Here is a 22,269-nt window from a genome sequence, read left to right on the forward strand (position 1 = left end):
CAGCTGCATGGAGCCAGGTTCTGGGGTCAATGAAAAGAATAATGTTCCAGCAAGTAGAGCAGCCAATTAAATCATCTCCTCAGGTGATGAGATCCCCATCACCAGAGATATTTAAGGAGGAATGAGATAACCACTTGAGAGTACTTGTACAGAGGATTGTATTAGGTAAGATATATTCCCATTCTAAAATTACACGTTCCAGAATTTTGTGGAATAACACTTTAGAGTTGGGTGTGGCTAAAGTTTTCTACATGGCATAGTGCCTGTAAATCCGAGCATAAAGCTAATCATTTAAATTGAGAGTTGTCTATGTCAACTTAAATACTATTCTACCTTTGTCTAGCCATGTCCTTGGTGTTAAATTCCTGCTACTGGAACTGTTCATTGGTGCTTAAATTTATCTGTTAAGATTGGGTATTATGAGTTGCCCTTGACCTTACCCCTCACTCTCAGTAAATAAAAAATTTAGAAGGTAAGGCTTATCTTCCATGGAACTGTAGGCATACAACAGGACTGAGAGTTTACTTTTACTTCCTTCTCCCTGTGGTATAAAGCCTCTTTGTTAATAAGAGTACAAGTACAGGTGTGTTTCCCATATTCCCCCCGCTCTTTTACTTTGTACCTCATTTTCCATATACTTTTAAGGCCATTTATCATTTCCTCATGTCCATATTTCATTTCCCAATTGAAAGACTATGTTAGGAAGGAGGCAGGTATTGGTTGGAAAGCAGATTCGGAGAAACATCTTCCAAAGACAAAGTAGAAAAGAGTAAACTACTGAGGTTAATATGATTATATTCTGGTGGTGGTAGGGTAAGGTGATCAAGCGAAGGTGTAACCTCCTTGGTACAGACAACTAGCCTGTATTCCTTTGAATTTTCCATAGCATGGTAATTGTTAATAGGGTTAGTGTTCATACTGAGGTAATTTTAATTTTACACTTAAAAATTTGATTTTTCTCTTTAGGGATAAAGACATTGCCCTCACAAAATGAGATGATAAAAGAAATAGCTAAGGTTCGAGAGGATATGGCCAAAAGGTAAGAATTCTCCTAGGAAGATAGGTGGTTATTTTTTCCCACTTCTTTCTTAATAAGAGCAATGTTGTATTTGTATTCATTGTCCTCATGTCTGTTTAAGGATTTAGAGTATATTTTGAAGGAAAAGGAAATAATAGTTTGTGACAATAGAATAGAGAAATACCACCAAGTGGTTTGAATATGGATGGGAAAGGAGAGAAAAGCTTAAGAAAATTCTATGTTTAGGGCCTAAAAGAAAAGTCAAGTAGGAAAAAGCACATGGAGAGAAAACCTGGTACGTTATTTTGGCAAGGATTACTTGAAGGGCTATTAGAGCTGCCAGAGAAAGGAAAGGCAGTGATGAATTAATGAGAGGTAGATATGGTTAAATTACAAATCTGTAGGTAGATTTACAAATCTGCAGAGGCCACTTTGCTGGCTGTCATGTGACAGCATACTCAGGTCACAGTGGCTCTTGGTATGAGTAATCTATAGGATCTGGGAAGGTGGTACCATCAGCCAGTATTTTAGTGCTTGGGTGGACACATTTAGCAGTCTGAATTTCAGAACTTGTGCTTATTCACTTGGTGATCTTTATTTGAACAAAGTTGATGTTGATGAAGTTCCTAAATTTTTGTGGAAAAGTCAGAGGCACAATCATCCCACGCCCAAAGACGTGGTTTTCTTCAATTGATTATACCAGCATAACTCTCCCTTCTGCAAGGAGGAGAAAGCACTTTTTTATTTAACCCTGATACCCTTTCTAGGTGCTCTCCTATTTTCCTCCTTCCTTTCACTGCCAAACTTCTACAATATATAATCTACATTATATATATTGACTTGTAATCCTTTCCTCTTTGTTCTCAGCTTATCTATTTCTTCCACATCCTTCAAGGACTTATCATACCTCGATTTTAACTACCCTCTTCTACATTTCTATTTAGGAGTCTAATACCACATGATTTACCAAAAGTCTTACATTCTTCTCTGTTTCATGTGTATCTATCTTATCGAGTCCAGTGGACTATAAGGCCCTTAAGGATAGAGACAGTGTCTTTCTTCACTATTTTCTGCAGCTCCTAGCTCAATATTGAGCCAAGAGCAGATAGGAAGCATTGATTAATTGATGGAGTGACTGAATTGTTAATAGGCATGGCTTCTGTCTTCTCTGCTTCAGGTACGTGGACAGCCAACGCCATACCATTCAGGGAGACTATATAGATACCATGGACGAGCTTGCTGACCTGGTGGGCGTCAGGCCCAATCTGCTGTCCCTGGTCTTCACTGACCCCAAATTGGCATTACAGTTATTTTGGGGACCCTGTACTCCAATCCAGTATCGGCTACACGGCCCTGGAAAGTGGGATGGAGCTCGAAAAGCTATCCTCACCACAGAAGATCGTATCAGGAAGCCGCTAATGACAAGAGTAACTGAAAGCAACAATTCCACAACTTCAACAATAACAATGGCCAGGTTTATGCTGGCTGTGGCTTTCTTTGCTATAATTATGACCTATTTTTAGCTGTTCCATTGTCACTGTCCCAGTTTTCTTTGAAAGCTGGATCTGGAGATGCCTTCAGAACCTGACAAGATTGAACAACTCTCAGCTTCACATTGCCCAGAACTCTACTTTTATTTCTCTTTCCAAAGCATTAATCCTTTTTTCCTCTTTTCCCTACAGTGAAATCTCAGCTTTTCATTTGTACTGACTTACCTCCCTTACTCTTATGACCCATCACTTTTTCCTTCCAGTAATTCCTGGACTGTGAGCTCAGGTACTCTGTTAGTCATCTTTGTTTGTCCTTAGCAGAGTTCCTGACATGTGGTAGGTGCTTTCTTTTCTTTTTTTTTGACATGTTTATTGGAGTATAAATGCTTTACAATATTGTGTTAATTTCTGCTGTACGACAAAGTGAGTCAGCTATGTGTATACATATATCCCCATATCCCCTCCCTCTTCAGCTTCCCTCCCACCCTCCCTATCCCATCCCTCTAGGTCATCACAAAGCATTGAGCTGATCTCCCTGTGCTATGCAGCAGCTTCCCACTAGCCATCCACTTTACATTTGGTAGTGTATATATGTCAATGCTACTCTCTCACTTCATCCCAGCTTCCTCTTCCCCGCTGTGTCCTCAAGTCCATTCTCTAAGTCTGCATCTTTATTCCTGCCCTGCCCCTAGGTTCATCTGTACCACTTTTTTAAATCACATATATATGCGTTAGCATACAGTATTTTTTTTTCTCTTTCTGACTTACTTCACTCTGTATGACAGATTCTAGGTCCATGCACCTCAGCACAAATAACTCAATTTCGTTCCTTTTTATGGCTGAGTAATATTCCAATATATATATATGTGCCACATCTTCTTTATCCATTCATCTGTTAATGGACACTTAGGTTGGTTCCATGTCCTGGCTATTGTAAATAGTGCTGCAATGAACATTGTGGTACATGACTCTTTTTGAATTATGGTTTTCTCAGGGTATATGCCCAGTAGTGGGATTGCTGGGTCATATGGTAGTTCTATTTGTAGTTTTTTAAGGAACCTACATACTGTTCTCAATAGTGGATCTATCAATTTACATTCCCACCAACAGTGCAAGAGGGTTCCCTTTTCTCCACACCCTCTCCAGCATTTATTGTTAATAGATTTTTTGCTGATGGCCATTCTGACCAGTGTGAGGTGATACCTCATTTTGGTTTTGATTTGCATTTCTCTAATGATTAGTAACGTTGAGCATATTTTCATGTATTTGTTAGCTATCTGTATGTCCTCTTTAGAGAAATGTCTATCTAGGTCTTCTGCCCATTTTTGGATTGGGTTGTTTGTTTTTATGATATTGAGCTGCATGAACTGATTGTATATTTTGGAGATTAATCCTTTGTAAGTTGCTTCGTTTGCAAATATTTTCTCCCATTCTGAGGGTTGTCTTTTCATCTTGTTTATGGTTTCCTTTGCTGTGCAAAAGCTTTGAAGTTTCATTAGGTCCCATTTGTTTATTTTTGTTTTTATTTCCCTTATTCTAGGAGGTGGGTCAAAAAGGATCTTGCTGTGATTTATGTCATAGAGTGTTCTCCCTATGTTTTCCTCTAAGTGTTTTATAGTGTCTGGCCTTACATTTAGGTCTTTAATTCATTTTGACTTTATTTTTGTATCTGGAGTTAGGGTGTGTTCTAATTTCATTCTTTTACATGTAGGTATCCAGTTTTCCCAGCACTCCTTATTGAAGAGGCTGTGTTTTCTCCATTGTATATTCTTGTCTCCTTTATCAAAGACAAGGTGACCCTATGTGCATGGGTCTATCTCTGGGCTTTCTATCCTTTTCTATTGATCTATATTTCTGTTTTGGTGCCAGTACCATACTATCTTGATTACTGTAGCTTTGTAGTATAGTCTGAAGCCAGGGAGCCTGATTCCTCCAGGTCTGTTTTTCTTTCTCAAGATTGCTTTGGCTATTTGGGGTATTTTGTGCTTCCATACAAAATTGTGGAATTTTTTGTTCTAGTTCTGTGAAAAATGCCACTGGTAATTTGATAAGGATTGCATTGAATCTGTAGATCGCTTTGGGTAGTATAGTTATTTTCACAATATTGATTCTTCCAATCCAGGAGCATGGTATACCTCTCCATCTGTTTATGTTATCTTTGATTTCTTTCATCAGTGTTTTATAGTTTTCTGAGTACAGAACTTTTGCCTCCTGAGGTAGGTTTATTCCTAGGTATTTTATTTTTTTTGTTGCGATGGTAAATCGGATTGTTTCCTCAATTTCTCTTTCTGATCTTTTGTTGTTAGTGTATAGGAGTGTAAGAGATTTCTGTGCATTAATTTTGTATCCTGCAACCTTACCAAATTCATTGATTAGCTCTAGTAGTTTTCCGGTGACATCCTTAGAATTTTCTATGTATAGTATCATGTCATTGGCAAACAGTCACAGTTTTACTTCTTTTCCAATTTGTATGCCTTTTATTTCTTTTTCTTCTCTGATTGCTGTGGCTAGGACTCCCAATACTATGTTGAATAATAGTGGCAAGAGTGGACTTTCTTGTCTTGTTCCTGATCTTAGAGGAAATGCTTTCAGTTTTTCACCATTGAGAATGATGTCTTCTGTGGGTTTGTCATATATGGCCTTTATTATGTTGAGGTAGGTTCCCTCTATGCCCACTTTCTGGAGTTTTTGTCATAAATGGGTGTTGAATTCTGCCAAAAGCTTTTTCTGCATTTATTGAGATAATCATATGGTTTTTATTCCTTAATTTGTTAATATGGTGTATCACATTGATTGTTTTGTGTATATTGAAGAATCCTTGGATCCCTGGGATAAATCCCACTTGATCATGGTGTATGATTCTTTTAATGTGCTGTTGGATTCTGTTTGCTAATATTTTGTTGAGGATTTTTGCATCTATGTTCATCAGTGATATTGGTCTCTAATTTTCTTTTTTTGTGATATGTTTGTTTGGTTTTGGTATCAGGGTGATGGCGGCCCTCATAGAATAATTTGGGAGTGTTCCTCTCTCCACAATTTTTCGGAAGAGTTTGAAAAGGATAGGTGTTAACTCTTCTCTAAGTGTCTTAGAGAATTCTCCTGTGAAGCCATCTGTTCCTAGACTTTTGTTTGTTGGAATATTTTTAATTACAGTTTCAATTTCATAACCTGTGATTGGTCTGTTTATGTTTTCTAATTCTTCCTGGTTCAATCTTGGAAAGTTGTACTTTTCCAGGAATTTGTCCATTTCTTCCAGGTTGTCCATTTTATTGGCATAGAGTTGCTTGTAGTAGTCTCTTATAATCTTTTGTATTTCTGTGGTGTCAGTTGTAATCTCTCCCTTTTCATTTCTAATTTTATTGATTTGAGTCCTCTCCCTTTTTTTCTTGATAAGTCTGGCTAAAGGTTTAACAGTTTTGTTTATCTTCTCAAAGAACCAGTTTTTAGTTTTATTGATCTTTGCTATTGTTTTCTTTGTTTCTATTTCATTTATTTTTGCTCTGATCTTATGATTTCTTTCCTTCTGCTAATTTTGGGTTTTCTTTGTTCTTTTTCTAGTTGCTTTAGGTGTAAGGTTAGATTGTTTATTGTAGATTCTTCTTGTTTCTTGAGGTGAGCTTGAATTGCTATGAACTTCCCTCTTACAACTGCTTAAGCTGTGTCCCATAGGTTTTGGATCATTGTGTTTTCATTGTCATTTGTTTCTAGGTATTTTTTTATTTCTTCTTTGATTTCTTCATTGATCTCTTGGTTATTTAGCAGCACACTGTTTAGCCTCCATGTATTTGTCTTTTACTGTTCTTTTTCCTGTAATTGATTTCTAATCTCATAGCATTGTGGTCAGAAAACATGCTTGATATGATTTCAATTTTCTTAAATTTTCCAAGGCTTGATTAGTGATCTATTCTGGAGATCATTCCAGGTGCACCTCAGAAGAAAGTGTATTTTTCCACTTTCAGGTGGAATGTCCTAAGAATATCAATTAGGTCTCTTTGGTCTATTGTGTCTTTTAAAACTTGTGTTTCCTTATTTATTTTCTCTCTGGATGATCTGCCTATTGGTGTAAGTGGGGTGTTAAAATCCCCCACTACTATTGTGCTACTGTTGATTTCCCTTTATTGCTGTTAATATTTGCCTTATGTATTGAGGTACTCCTATGTTGGGTGCATAAATATTTATAGTTGTTACGTTTTCTTCTTGGATTGATCGCTTGATCATGATGTAGTGTCCTTCCTTATCTCTTGTAACAGTCTTTATTTTAAAACTATTTTATCTTATATAAGTATAGCTACTCCAGCTTTCTTTTGATTTCCATTGGCATGCAATATATTTTTCCATCCCCTCACTTTCAGTCTATATGTGTCCCTAGATCTGAAGTGGGTTTCTTGTAGACAGCATATATAAGGCTCTTGTTTTTGTATCCATTCAGCCAGTCTGTCTTTTGGTTGGAGCATTTAATCCATTTACATTCAAGGTTATTATCAATATGGATGTTCCTATTACCATTTTCTTAATTGATTTGGGTTTGTTTTTGTGGGTCTTTTTCTTCTCTAGTGTTTCCGCTTAGAGAAGTTCCTTTAGCATTTTGTTGTAAAGCTGGTTTGGTGGTGCTGAATTCCCTTAGCTTTTGCTTGTCTGTAAAGCTTTTGATTTCTCTGTCAAATCTGAATGAGATCCTTGGCAGGTAGACTAATCTTGGTTGTCAGTTTTTCTCTTTCATCTCTTTAAATATGTCCTACCACTCCCTTCTGGCTTGCAGAGTTTCTGCTGAAAGATCATCTGTTAATCTTATGGGGATTCCATTTTATGTTATTTGTTGATTTTCCCATGTTGCTTTCAATATTTTTTCTTTGTATTTAATTTTTAATAGTTTGATTAATATGTGTGTCAGCGTGTTTCTCTTTGGGTTCATCCTGTATGGGACTCTCTGCACTTCCTGGACTTGATTGACTATTTCCTTTCCCGTGTTATGTAAGTTTTTGACTATAATCTATTCAAATATTTTCTCACCTTATTTTTCTCTTCTTCTTCTGGGACCCCTCTAATTCAAATGTTGGTGTGTTTAATATGGTCCCAGAGGTCTCTGAGACTGTTGTCAGTTCTTTTCATTCTTTTTTCTGCTCCCTGCTGTTATTTCCACCATTTTATCTTCCAGCTCACTTATCCGTTCTTCTGCCTCAGTTATTCTGCTATTGATTCCTTCTAGAGTATTTTTAATTTCAGTTATTGTATTGTTCATCACTGTTTGTTTGCTCTATAGTTCTTCTAGATCCTTGTTAAATGTTTCTTGTATTTTCTCCATTATGTTTCTGAGATTTTGGATCATCTTAAATATCATTGCTCTGAACTCTTTTTCAGGTAGGTTGCCTATTTCATCATTTATTTGGTCTTGTAGGTTTTTACCTTGCTACTTTGTCTGCAACATATCTTTTGTCATATATTTTTTTTATTGGTGGGGCATATTCCAGTGTCACTGGTTGTTTGGCCTGCAGCATCCAGCACTGGAGTTTGCAGGCAGTTGGATAGAGCCGGGTCTTGGTGCCAAGATGAGGACCTTTGGGAGGTCTCACTCCGATTAATATTCCCTGTGGTCTGAGGATCCTTGTTAGTCCAGCGGTTTGGATTCAGAGTTCCCACCACAGGAGCTCAGGCCCAACCTCCGGCCTGGGAACCAAGATCCCGCAAAACATGTGGCATGGTTAAAAAAAAAAAAAGAGAGAGAAAAGAAGGAACAGTACAATAACAATGAAAAAAAAACAAAATAAAATTAGAAAGATAAAAAATGTATTAGGAAAAATAAAAATATAATTGAAACAACTGCAACAAGGTAAAACAAAACCACAACAGAAAAAAGAAAGAAAATAAAGGGGAGGAACAAGCCAAAAAGAGCAGAACAATAACAAAGTATAAAGAATAAAATAAAATAAGAAAAATAAAAGATTTATTAGAAAAAATAAAAATATAAATGAATCAACAACAAGGTAAAACAGAAACCCAATCTAAAAGAGGAAAAAGAAAAAGAAAAAAAAAAAAGCCTTGGCTATGGGGGTCAGAGTTTAGGCAGGGGTGTAACTTAGGCAGTGGTGGGGGTGACTTTTGAGCATGGGGCAGGGCCTAGTCAGGGTTACGTTCAAGCGTGGGGTGGAGCCCTGCTTAGGACCTGCCCATGAAATGGGAGAGGTAGCACCTCCAAAGAAGTGCCCTCGGAATGTGGAGTTCTGGAGTTTGGAGGTACGGCCGTGGGTGAGGGCGTGTGGATGGGGTTTAGGCCCAGCGTGGTTGGAGGGGCTCTCAGAGGGGCTCTCCAAGTGTAGAGGTAGGGCCCTGGATGGGGTGTAGGGGCGGGGCTCGGGCTCTCTGCGGCAGGAGGGAGGCTCCGAGGGAAGAGGATTAGGCCAGGGAGCTCCCCAGTGCCCAAGTGCACAGGGAAAACACTGGCCAGGTTCCCTTCCATTCCTCCACGCCCCCCCTCCCTGGGTCTCCCCCAGGCTCTCCCCCATCCCCACTTGACCCCTAACCGTGGGTGGGTCCCACTGGGTGTAGGACTCCTCCCTTCCCCCAGCCACCCCTTAGGGGTGCCAGTTCTGTAGGTCTGGCCTTTACTTTTGCTCCCCTTTCCCTCCCTCCCACTCCCTCAGGACCTGAATGGCTGGAGGGGGCCTCAGTGTGCAGAGGATCAGGCCTGGGATCTCAGCAGGCTCCCGGGAGCCCAAGTGGGCAGGGGAAACCTGGGTACGCTTCCTTTTGCTCCTCTGCCCTCCCAATGACCAATTTTCCCCTGCAGGAGTGGGATCGCTTCCCTTCCCCCAGCCGCCCCTCAGGAGTGCCAGTCCCGTCCCGCCTCCACTTCTCCTCCCCCCTCACACGCCACATGCCTCACATCCTACCCGGTGGCTGGGGGTTCCTCCTATCCCCTTAGGTGTCCATGGTCCCCCACCAGTACCTGGTAGGTGCCTTAGTTGTGCAGAGATGCAAATGCTGCGTCCTCCTGGTCCGTCATCTTGACCCTGCCCTTGTGGTAGGTGCTTAATAAATGTTTGCTGTCATTTATCAAATATTATGGTGGGGAGCATAAGCCAATATCTACATAAGAAATGGGTGACTCCATGTAACTGTGCTTCTGACAGTATTTGGTTTTCTACTGGAAGTTTAATCTTTTATTTGTTTTTAATATTGTAACTAAATGTATTTTTCCTGAGAGATAAAGGAAATAATGGATTTATAACAGTTGTATATATCTAGGGTAAGATATACAGATACTTAAACACTTTGTTTCACCAGCTGTTCACTAGGGTGTCTGATACCTTGTCATTTTCACTCTTTTCCTCCAAGCAAAACATCTCTATTTTCTCAATGAAGAAACTACCTTCAACTTTCTAGGCTCATGGATCATTCTAAAATCTACCAGCTGCCAACATGTTCAACTTAGCTGGAAAACTTGGGATTTTAAATGAGCTGTCCAGTCTTTTTTGATCTCTTAGTTCCCATATTAGGATACAAGACTTTATCTTAGAACTGTGATAAGTAGTCATCAACTGCTGGTGTGGCCTACAAATGCGATTGGATTTTCTCCTCCCAACTCCTACTTTCTCCCCTCCTAACCCTCCCACACAGAGAGTCTAAGTAATAAGTATTCAAAGAAGTCATTTATGTAATAAATTAGAATTGATAACAACTACATATAGGGGTATTCTGCTTATAATGGTTCTTCTTATGTTGCACACTGTAGTTATGAAAAACAAAGCAAAGGAAATGAAAACCAGGGCCTCCAGTTTATGTCCAAGTGCTGCTGTTGATTCTGTTTTCCCATCCCTAGTTTTGCTCTCTTCTTGTCTGTCAGAGTAGTTAACTAAATGTTAGATGTCTGGCACACCTAATTTCATGAAGAAAGGAACTGGATGTACCAGCCAAGTGTGTTCATAAATAAGCTGTGATGTAATACATTTGGGATTGCTACCTATTGCTTAACCAAAAAATAAATTTGAACAACTGGAAGAACAACATTAGAAATCATTATCTTTCCCAATGTACAATAAACAAGAGAACCAGAAATGTGAGAACTACAACTTCCTCCTAATCGTGTAACTATTTGTACAATTCCTTGCTATTTCACCTAATTTCACCTGTGGAAATGCTTTTTGAGAATTAGAAGGTCTTTTTTCTTCCATAATCCTTGTGATACTGGGGATTTATCCTCTATTGAAATGGACCTAGTATCTTTTAATCTGCAGACTCTTCTAATTCAAAGGTAAATTGAAAGCTGCTTCTTTTTCATTTCCTTCTTTTAACAAATAAATTTGCCTCTTTCAGCATGTAAGTCTGTTGAATTAAAGTCCTTTGATAATGTAATTCCTAGTTATCAGCAATAAGTACCCCAGTTTCCTCTTTAAATAAAAAGCATGTAATTCTAAAAGTTCACTGATGCTTTCATTTTACTTATAATATGAAAGGTTACCAAAAAAAAAATCATTGGTTAAATTCTAATCCAAGCTAAAAGTAGGATGTGAATAGGAAAGTGAACTCAAAAGAATTCAAGATACAAAGCCCTAGCTTTGGTGAATATGTATTAATATTCATCAATTTACCATATCTTGCTTTTGTAATTATATTAAAAGGTTGTATCATTTTCCCAATTATATTATACAGAAAAGTGCTTTCTTGTAGTGCCAGAAAGTAAGGAAGGGCTCAAAAAGCAAACTATGGGGGGGTATGTCACAGGGACACAGGAACCAACTGAAAGTGGTCCCAATGGCCAAAGCTGGAACAATTTGAACAACAATATAAATAGCCTAGCATTGGATTATAATATAAAGTATAAAAAATACCCATCAGTCCATAATGGTGTAAATAAGTGATTGAATAATAAGTGAGGTAGAATAGAGAAAAATCCCATATGGAAGAATTTCAAACAATTTACCTAAATACTCTGCCCTCCAGGAGTTGGAGCATAACTCCCCATTCCTTAAGTGTAGGCTGCATAGAGTGACTTCCTTCCAAAGAGCAGTAAAGGGAGAAAAATAACTTTACAGTGGAGAAATCTGACAAACACTACCTCGGCTGGGTGATCAAGATTAACATCAACAGTAAAGTCATGTAGATAGTATGTACTCTTGATATGATGTGATGAGAAGGGTACTTTGCTTCTGTGGTCTTCCTCCCTAAAACCACAACCCAGTCTAACCATGAAGAAAAAATCTGACAAACCCAGGTTCAGGAATATCTTACAAAATACCTGACCATCTCAAAACTGAAGCTCATCAAAAAAAAGGAAGATCTGAGAAATTGTCATAGTACAGAGGAGCCTAAGGAGACCTGATGTCTAAATGTAATGTATCTTGGATGGGATCTTGGAACATAGAAACACATTAAGTAAAAATGGAAGAAATATTAATAAAGTATGGATTCTAGTTAATAACAATGTACTGAATGGTTTATTGGTTGTGACAAATGTAGCACTGTAATGTAAGATGTGAACAATAAAATAAATTGTGTGTGGGATATACAGGAACTCTGTACTATCTTCCCAATTTTTCTTAAATCTAAAACTATTCTAAAATTTTAAAATTATTTTTTAAAAAAAGTATTCTTTTGGTTCAGGATTTGACCCAGAGGCTTAGTCTAGTGGAATTTTCTCAGAGGAGGAAGAATATTGGATAGTACCATTCATTTAAATTACTATCTTTTCCCTTGATTACTCTACAAATTAAGTTCTTCTAATAAAGCATACTATTACTTACTATAGCAATTTTGTTCCTTTGTTGAATAAGTATAGACTACAGTTGTAGAGAGGAGAAAATGGTAATATGAGGTCAAAAGACACATTTTCTTGAAATACTTAGGTAAGTTCTTTCTTATAGCTGAGCACATTAAGCCAATAGTCTCCACTAGCAAAATGTATGGTATATTAATAACAAGTACATTCATAAATGAGATAATTTTACTCAATACTGGATCTGTGCATGGTTACTTTTGTCAGTAGTAATATAATGTATAATACTATACAAACATCCTCCAGGCTGTCTACTTGGAATTTCCCAAAGTGCTGTGTTTTTCCATGCTTCTACACACATTCTCATGCTGTACCCTCCTCTTGTTACATTTTCCACTTGCCCAACCTATTTCACCTTCAAGATTCACATAATCTGTTACCTATTCCAGAAATCTCCAGGATGAAATAGGTGACCTATCTTTATGCTTCACACTGCACCTGGTATATTGCTCAATTATATTTGGCGACTATCATTGTCACACTACCGAATATCAATTGTTTCTCTCACCTAGTTCCTCCTTGAAATAGTAAACTCTTTTGATGAAGATACTTTGTAATTAATCTGTATGTTCCTAGTGCCTAATATAGTACCTGAAACACAGTAAGACCTCAGTAAATTAATGATTAAGTACATGAATAAGTTAAACATGGGAGATAAAAGTATGGATGAGTTTTTAAAGGAGTAAATAAAATGGTGAATAATACTTCACTATTTTATTAAAAAGTGATTAAGAAGATTATGGGGTGCTTAACATTTTGAAATGTCTGTGGGGCAAGCATGTTCTTCCAGAAAATATTCTGGGATAGATCATTGCTCTGAGTCAGTATGTCATCTCTAATATTGTTTGGTTTGAAACACAAGTGACATGTCCTATCCTATCTTATTTCCTCAGTCAAACACAGGATGTTAAAAGGCAATATTTTAGTGCGGGAACGAAGGTGGGGTGCGTGTCTTCCTTGATCCTCCTTGCTGCCTTGGTCCTCACTGCTGTTTCTCCCTGCTTTCTCAAATTCCCCAGCTTCTTTAAAGCACCCACTACCTCTCCTGTTTGAAATTATTTACGGACCTCCCGTTTACTCCTCTTCATTCAGTGAAGATTTTAGCACCAAGCTTTCCCCCTCTCTCTATATATAACTACTCCTGTAGTTAATTTTTTCAGCAGTTTTGTAAATCTCAATTTTTTATTGATATATAATTGACATATAACATTATATTAGTTTCAGGTGTACAATATAATGATTTCTATATATATTATGAAATGATCACCACAGTAAATCTAGTTTACATCTATGGCCACAAATAGTTAACAAATTTTTTTCTTGTGATGAGAACTTTAAAGATCTACTCTCTTAGCAACTTTCAAATATACAGTACAGTATTGTTAACTGTAGTCACCATGCTGTACATTATATCCCCAGGACTTGTTTATCTTATAACTGGAAGTATTTACCTTTTGACCCCCTTCACCCATTTTGCCCACCCCCCGCCTCTGCCGACCACCAATCTGTTCTGTGCATCAATGAGTTCAGGTGCTTTGTTCTGTTTTTTAGATTCCACGTAGAAGTGAGATCATACAATACTTCTCTTTCTCTGTCTTACTTATTTCACTTAGCATAATGCCTTCAAGGTCCATCCATGTTGCTGCAAAGGCAGGATTTCCTTCATTTCTTTGCTGAATAATATACCATTATGTATATACACCACATATTCTTTATCTATTTCTCCACTGATAGACACTCAGGTTGTTTCCATGTTTTGGCTGTTGTGAATAATGCTGCCATGAACATGGATGTGCAGCATTATTCTGTAGTTCACATCTGTGTAGGTAATACTTTCACCAACCCAATGTATTAGTTAGGATTAGATTCCACTGCATATAATAGAAAAACCCAAAGTAACAATGGATTAAACAAGGTTTAAGTTTATTTCCCTCTCATACGAAAAACTCTAGAGGAAGATAGTCCTGAAATGGTGTAACAGCTCCACAGCATCTCTTTCTGCTCCACTATCAGCATATGGCTTCTACCTTATGGTCCAAGATGGCTGCTGGAGCTCCAGCCATTATATGGACATTCTACACAGAGGGAAAGAGACATATAGAATGCCACACCCCTTTTCTTTTAAGGAAAATTACTAGAAGTTCCATATAACATTTCCACTTAGATCTCATTGTAAGTATTTAGTCACATATATCTAGCTACCAGGGAGCCTAGGAAATGTGTCTTTATACAGAGAGGCAGTGTGTCCAGGTAAAATCAAGGCTCTTGTTATTAAGGAGGATGGGAGAATAAGTATGAGTGTTGAGGTAGGCCTTTACCACCTGGCCTCTCACTTCAGTAACCTTCTCATTCCAATGATTTTATAATCTACCTATGTCATTACCACCAAAATCTGGATTTCAAGCAACCCACTCTCCAAAACCGTCTCTTATCTTTTCAGCACATTCACTCCATTACTCTAACTCCACAGTTTCTTTGTTATTTTTTTCTTTTTTGTGGTACGCAGGCCTCTCACTGTTGTGGCCTCTCCCATTGCGGAGCACAGGCTCCGGAGGCGCAGGCTCAGCGGCCATGGCTCATGGACCAAGCCACTCTGCGGCATGTGGGATCTTCCCAGACCGGGGCATGAACCCGTGTCCCCTGCATCAGCAGGTGGACTCTCAACCACTGCACCACCAGGGAAGCCCCTCCACAGTTTTTTGACTCCACTTCATGCCCTCCATCAACCTGTTCTATCTTCACTTCCAAGCCCACCTGGTCTATAAGCCATGGTCCAACATTATAATCATACCCTACCATGCACTCTCAATTCCTTTGCCCTTTCCTCCATACTTGCTTGGCTAAACATTACCTTTGGTTATGTGCCTGCACTAAAACACAAATATGGCAAGAGAAAAATATCACTGTGCTCATTTGACGTCTTAAATTCATGAACACTAAACCTTGCTTCTTTTTTCTCTAAGAAAGTAGAAATAGTCAGAAGACTTTCACATCTTTCCACTCTGTGCCCAAGGTCTGTAATGAGGGCTAGTCACACAGGCACCCTCTGTCAGCACATATCAAATTCCAGACTCCCAGAAGGAGAGCAGGTGTTCAGTATAAACCACACGGTTACACAGTATAGGCACAGCAAACTCTTATCAGTTAGGGTGGTAAGAACCCTCCCCAAATCCAAATTCCCAGACACCAGCCATTGGCCAAAGATGCAAGGTGGCCTTCCGAAGGATAAGCAATCTCAGGCCTGGAGTTATGCTCCACCTCCTTGAGAAGGCAATACATACATAAACGTGGAATTTTTCTGTATAGGAGATTTGTTCCCCATATTCTGGTTGGTTTTAATTCTTTATTTTTGGAGATATGGGAAGCACTATTATGGTTCCAAGAGTCAGCTACCTCTTTCCTCACACTGCCTTTTATTAGGGATCTCCAGTACTGGTCTCCAGACTGTTGCCTGCCCCAGTGTTTCTCAGAATTTGGTTCTTGATCCAGAAACACCAGCATCATCTGGAACTTGATAGAAATTCTCAGACCCCATCCCAGACTTACTGAATCAGAAGTTCCGGTCACCAGTCATCTGTGTTTTAGTAAGCCCTCCAAGTAATTCTGATGCATAGTAAAGTTTGAGAAACATTGATTTAGCCAGAAGGTGAGGAAGACCCGTACCTGCTCTTTCAGTCAGCCCTCAAACTGATCCTGAGGTCTCCACTATCTGCCGGAACCTACAGATGTTGACTTATGAAAACTGAGTTGGGATGAGACTGGTGTGGAGCTGGGGTGTATTCAAAGTAGCATCTTCCCTTCCTTGAGAATTTTATTTTTATTTTTTAAAAATATTTCTTTGTTTGGTTGCACTGGGTCTTAGTTGCGGCAGGCAGTCTCCTTATTTGCAGCCTGCAAACTCTTAGTTGTGGCATGCATGTGGGATCCAGCTGCCTGACCAGGGATTGAACCTGGGCCCCCTGCATTGGGAGCACGGAGTCTTAACCACTGCACCACCAGGGAAGTCCTGAGGATTTTAAATAAATTTATTTTAAACTCTCTTTAGAGAATTCTTTTTCTCTATTTCTTTGGGTACAAATTCTCTCATTTGAAGAGTCTTCTGACTAAAGATCATGGCATTGGACTTCCTCATGTGTTTTACTATTTGCTACTAGCCCTTACTGGCAAAGGTAAGGGCATAATTTCAGAGATTGTAAACTTGACCCATGAACCAAACTTTGCCCATAGATCTTTTGTTGACAGGACTGTGTTTGTTTTCCTTCTTAGTTAAATGCTTTTTGACTGTCATGCCTTACCATCAAATTAGTCACATGTAATTTCACTCTTTCTGTTCTCCACCCAGCAGTAGTATAGTGTTTATGCAGTCCACCTAGCTAATCCCCAAAGCCTTTTGAGTTTTCCAACTCTGGAATTTAACCATCGTGACATATTTCCACAGAAGTAATAGGACATCTCAATAATAAAATCATGAAGCCAAATGTTTCTCATGACTCAGCCTACATTGAGATAAATTTAGACAATGTGGTCTTGTTACCAGAGGCTACAATCCCAAGAACCCCCTTCTGCTGTGGTTGACAAGAGCCCAAAGCCATCTCATACCCTAACCCCACAAAGCTGGGTCTTAGGTTTGAAAAATGAGCACACCTGTTATATAGATATGTATTCCTGAGACACTGTTATAACATTGATACAAGGCAGTTCTCCCAACTCCATCCTCCCAAACTACTCAAAATTGGCATGCACAATTAATACTCATAATCAAAGAGTTTTAACAATAAGAGAGTGCTTCTGGAAGGCCTATGATACACAATAATTTATAATGAGGATAAAATAGCTACCCTATAATGGTGTTGTTAAAATTAAATGAAATATGTTTTTACAAGGAACTAAACACAAATTTGAATGTCCAGGATATTGTGAAGGAACAAAAAAGTTAAGTTGGGAATGAGCCTGGTGATCACCTAAGTATCTACATCTTACCAGTGGAGACACAAGAAATCAGGAATTATCTCTCATTGTTGAGGTCCCATTGTAACCTCATTTGCTCGGGGAATCCACAGGGAAATGTTCCATTGTGTTTTTCTCATATGTGTGGCCCATAGATACAGATTCTGAAGGTAAATAGAAAACACACACTCACACATAGAGTGTGGGATGTCTACTCAATGGTGGGGTCGTGGGGTCGTGGATAGCCAGTTTTGGTAGATGGTATTACTGTTCCCAACTATTCACTTTTTCCCCTGTAAGATGACTGTACATCCAGCCCTTAACTAATATGACTTCAGTGCCTCCCAATAGGCCGGGTCCATATGATTTGCTTTGGTCAGTGGAATGCAAGTGGATGTGATGTACTCAATGTGAGCTAAAGCTTTAACTGTTCTTGCTTAGATTGTCCCTACCCTTTGCCAAGAGAGCTACAGAAACCAAACAGGGGCTGTGCTGGTTAAACTCTTTGCTAATCTTTCCATGTCAGTACAATAAATTCACCTCATTCAAAATGAATTTTTAAAAATATACATATATATATACATATATATACATATATATATATATAGGTCTATAGTATGGTGTCCCATAATAGAGTCCTTCCCCATCTTGATGAACATTTATGAAGTTATTTCAAATTTTTCACTATTAATGCCACCTGATAACTTGAACTCATTGTGCCAGGCCATGTGCTGAGCACTTTACATGTATATTATTTTCTCTGTTCCTCACAACAATGACACAGGGTAAGTAATATTCTATTCCTCATTTTACAGATGAGAAAATTGAGCCACAAAAATATTAAGTTGCCTGAGGTCAGAAAAGTAGTTGGGGGTAGAGTCTGCATAGTCCGGATCCAGCACCTAAGCTATACCTCAAACAATGCTACAATAAACATCTTTGTTTATACACATGTGTAACTATTTCTGTAGGAAATCCTGGAAGGGAATTGGTGGTAAAAGGAACTCACAGTTTTGATAAACTTGTTCCACATGAAAGCTTAATTAATTTATCTTCCACCCACAGTAGATGAGCATGCCCACTTCCATCACTTCTCCAATTCTGAATATGACCAATCTTTTTGTTTTGTTTTGTTTCCAATCTGATGAGAAAAACAGATATCACATTACCTAAAATTTCTTTGGTTACATGTCTGATTGAAGATCATTTTATAAACTAATTGGCCATTTTTAGGTCCTTCTTTTTTGAATGGCCTGTTCATATCCTTTCTTATTTTTCTATTGTCTTGTATTTTTAAAATAGTTGTGTGAAGCTCTTCACACATTTTGAATTTTAATCTTTTGTTGAATTCCTTATTTAGTATTATTTATATTCAGAAGTTTTGAATTTGCATGTGTAAAACTTTTCCTTCACTGTTCTTGTATTTGTCTCTTACTTATAAATGTCTTCCTTTTCTCACAGATTATACAAATATTTTCTTATATTTTCTCCTAGTAGTTCTCTAGTTTTGTTTTTTATATCCATCTCTGGAATTTGATGCAGTACAAAGGCAGGACATAACTTTAACTTTTTCCCCAAATAGATAATAGACATCATTTATTGATAATTCATCTTTTCTTATAATGATTTGAAACAGCATCTTAATTGCAAACTGAATTATTTTATATAAATGAGCCTATCATTTTACACAATACCACACTGTTTCAATCAATATAATGTTTGTTTTTAAATTTTTCTTTTCAATTTTTGTCTTCCTTTTAATTTTTTGACGCATTTTCTTTTTCAGTATTCAATATAAAATTGAGAATCAACTTATCAAGGTCCATAAAAAATTCAACTGAAATTTTGATTGGATTGCCAATTAATGTTGGGAGACTGGCAAACAATTATTTGTACAATACTAAGATTCCCTATCTGGGAACAAGATATTTATCCAATTCATATTTTATGTCTTTTAGTCAGGTTTTACTGTTTTCTTCAAATAGGTCTTGCATATTACTTTTTTGTTTATTCTTAGGAACTGTTTAGCTTTTCCTGCTATTGTTAATGGGATCTTTTATTCTATTACTTTTTTAAATTGGTATATGGGAAAAACATCAATTTGCATATGTTGATCTTATATTCTGCCCCTTCTTTGAACTCTGTTTTTAGTACAAATAGTTATTCTGTTGATTCTTCTAGATTTTAAAAATTTCCAACTGTAAAAATGTTACTGCATGTTACTGTGACCTTTAGTATATGGTTTAAAAGGTAAAATAAATGTGTTTTCAGAGTGAGAATGAGTCGGTTATGCATAACAGAACCATAGAAAACCATTAAAAGATACTGGCATATATGGGGTCAGAGAGGATAAATACCAACCATCTTATTTTTGGTACTACCAGCCATAAAATTGTAGGCTATGCAGACTTCCAGTTTGCCCCAAGACAATGAGTCCAACTTCTAATATATCTCAACTTATTTATCTATTAATTATTTTAAAGTTTACATACAGCAAATTCACTCTTTTTTTTGGTTTACTGTTTTATGAGTTTTAAGAATGCACAGATTCCTATAACTACCACCACAAGCAGGGTAAAGAACAATTTTAATACTCCTTAATCAGTCTCTCAACCCACCCCTAACTCCTAGAAACCATTGATCTCTTCACCATCACTTTAGTTTTATATTTTCCAGAATGTCACATAAATGGAAATATATGGTATGTAGCTTTTTGAGACTGGCTCCTTTCACTTAGCATAATGCATTTCAAATTCATCCATGTTGTTTGTGTATTAATAGTTTACTCCTTTTTACTGAGGAGTAGCACTCCATTGTATGAATACACCACAATTGTTTATCCATCTGTTGAAGGACCATTTTGGGTTGTCTTCAGTTTTTGACAGTTATGAATAGTACTGCTATGAACATTTGTGTACAAGTTTTTGTGTGGACATGTGTTTTCATTTCTCTAGGCTAAATACATAGAAAGTAGAATTGCTGGGTCACATTGTAGGTATGTGTTTAACTTTATTAGAAACTATCAAAATATTTTCATGAATGATCATTACATTTGCATTCTCACAATCTATGTAGGAGAGTTCCAGTTGCTTTAGATCCTTACCAGCACTGGGTATTGTCATTATTTTTAATTTTAACCATTACAATAGGTGTCCAAGAGTTTCCCATTTGGTTTTCATTTTCATTTCCATAATGACTAATGGGTTCGTCATGTGTTTTTTGTCATCCATATATCTCCTGAAGTGAAGTGTCTGTTCAAATCTTTTGCGCCCTTTTTTTAAGTTGTATTTTTTTTCACGTTTTAAGAGTTCTTTATATATTCTAGGTAAACATGATGTATGTCATGTATGATTAGTAAACTTTGTCAGATGTATGATTAGTAAACTTTTCTCCCAGTCCATGGCTTGTCTTTTCATTCTCTTATTGTCTTTTGAGGAGAAAAGTTTGAAGTTTTAACAAAGTCTAATTTATCAATTTGTTCTATGGATTATGCTTTCGGTTTTGTATCCAAGAAATCTTTGCCCTACCCAAGGTCAGGAAGATTTTCTCCTATATTTTCTTCTAAGAGTTTTATAGTTTTACATCTCACATTTAGGTTTATTATCCATTTTGAATTCATTTTCTATACAGTGTGAGATGTAGGTCAAGTTTCACTTTTTTTTTTTTTTGCATATGGATGTCTAATTTTTCCAGGATCATTTGTGCAAAAGACTGTCCTTTCTCCATTGAATTGCCTCTGTACCTTCATTAAAAATCAATAGACTGAATTTATGAAGGTCTATTTCTGGAGTCTATTCTGTTCCACTGATCGTGTCTATCCTTTCACCAATACCACCGTCTTCTTTACTGTCACTTTATGATATATCTTAATGTCTTAATGTGTAATGTGAGTCTTCGAACTGGTTCTTGCCCTTCAAAATTGTTTTGTCTACTTTAGCTTCTTCATATTTCCATATGAATTTTAGAATCATCTTTTCTATATTTGCAAAAAATTCTGCTGGGATTTTAATTGGGATTGCATTAAATCTTTATATCAACTTAGGGAGAATTGACATCTTAACTATATTGAATTTTTCCATCAATGAAAAGGGTACATCTCACCATTCATTTAGGTCTTCTCTGATTTCTTTCATCAACGTTTTTTGATTTTAAAAATAAAGATCCTGCATATCCTATTATAATTATACCTAGTGTTTCATTTATGATGAGCTATTGGTACTGCTTTTAACTTTTGGATTCCAATTGTTTATTACAAGTATACGGAAATGGAAGTTGATTTTTGTATGTTGACCTTTTTTATACTGTGACCGTGCTAATCACTTGTAAGTTCTAGTAGCTTCTGTGTAGATTCCAGTTTCTGGATTCTCTATGGTGTCCTATTAATCCATTTGGCTATTTTTTTTTATTACTTAAAAAATTTTTATTTATTTACTTGGCTGCACACAGTCTTAGTTGCAGCACACAGAATCTTCGTTGAGGCATGTGGGATCTAGTTTCCTGACAAGGGATCGAACCCAGGCCCCCTGCATTGGGAGCACAGAGTCTTAACTGCTGGACCACCAGGAAAGTCCCCATTTGATTATTCTTATACCAACACAACACAATTGTAGCTTAGTACAGTTAGTCTTCCATCTTGTTTTTTTTTTAATGAAGAGAATTATTGAAAAAACTGTTTTTTAAGATTCCATTTTTTTAGACTTTATTTTTTTAGAGCAGTTTTAGCTTCACAGCTAAATTGAGAGGTACAGAGATTTCCCATGTACTCCCAGCCCCTACACATGCACAGACTACCAAATCGTCAACATCCCCCACCAGAATGGTACATCTGTTACAATCAAAGAACCTACATTGAAACATCATTATCACCCAAAGTCCATAGTTTACATTAGGGCTCACTCTTGGTGTTGTATATTCTATGGGCTTGAACAAATATAATGACATGAATCCACCATTATAGTATGATACAGAGTATTTTCACTGCCCTAAAAATCCTCTGTGTTTCACCTATTCATCCCTCCCTCCCCTCAAACCCCTGGCAACCACTG

At 37.3% G+C, this 22,269-nt stretch overlaps 1 protein-coding gene across 2 annotated transcripts in view; it reads left to right on the plus strand.

Annotated features, from left to right (window-relative positions):
- Window positions 1–11,744, plus strand: part of LOC307188317 (flavin-containing monooxygenase 5-like) — a gene marked incomplete at both ends in the record, with an annotated part of 38,073 nt that extends 26,329 nt beyond the window's left edge. The window contains 2 exons of one of the 2 annotated variants that reach the window (XM_079925331.1): window positions 967–1,039; window positions 2,196–2,583. In XM_079925331.1, coding sequence (XP_079781457.1) covers window positions 967–1,039; window positions 2,196–2,541 — 419 coding nt within the window. Of the gene's footprint in view, window positions 1–966; window positions 1,040–2,195; window positions 2,584–11,683 lie in introns of those variants that run through there. The other variant, XM_079925330.1, reaches the window with a different exon arrangement.
- Between the last annotated feature and the right edge of the window lie 10,525 nt (window positions 11,745–22,269).

The sequence above is a fragment of the Stenella coeruleoalba genome, assembly GCF_951394435.1.
Source record: "Stenella coeruleoalba genome assembly, chromosome: 1".
Taxonomy (NCBI): domain Eukaryota; kingdom Metazoa; phylum Chordata; class Mammalia; order Artiodactyla; family Delphinidae; genus Stenella; species Stenella coeruleoalba.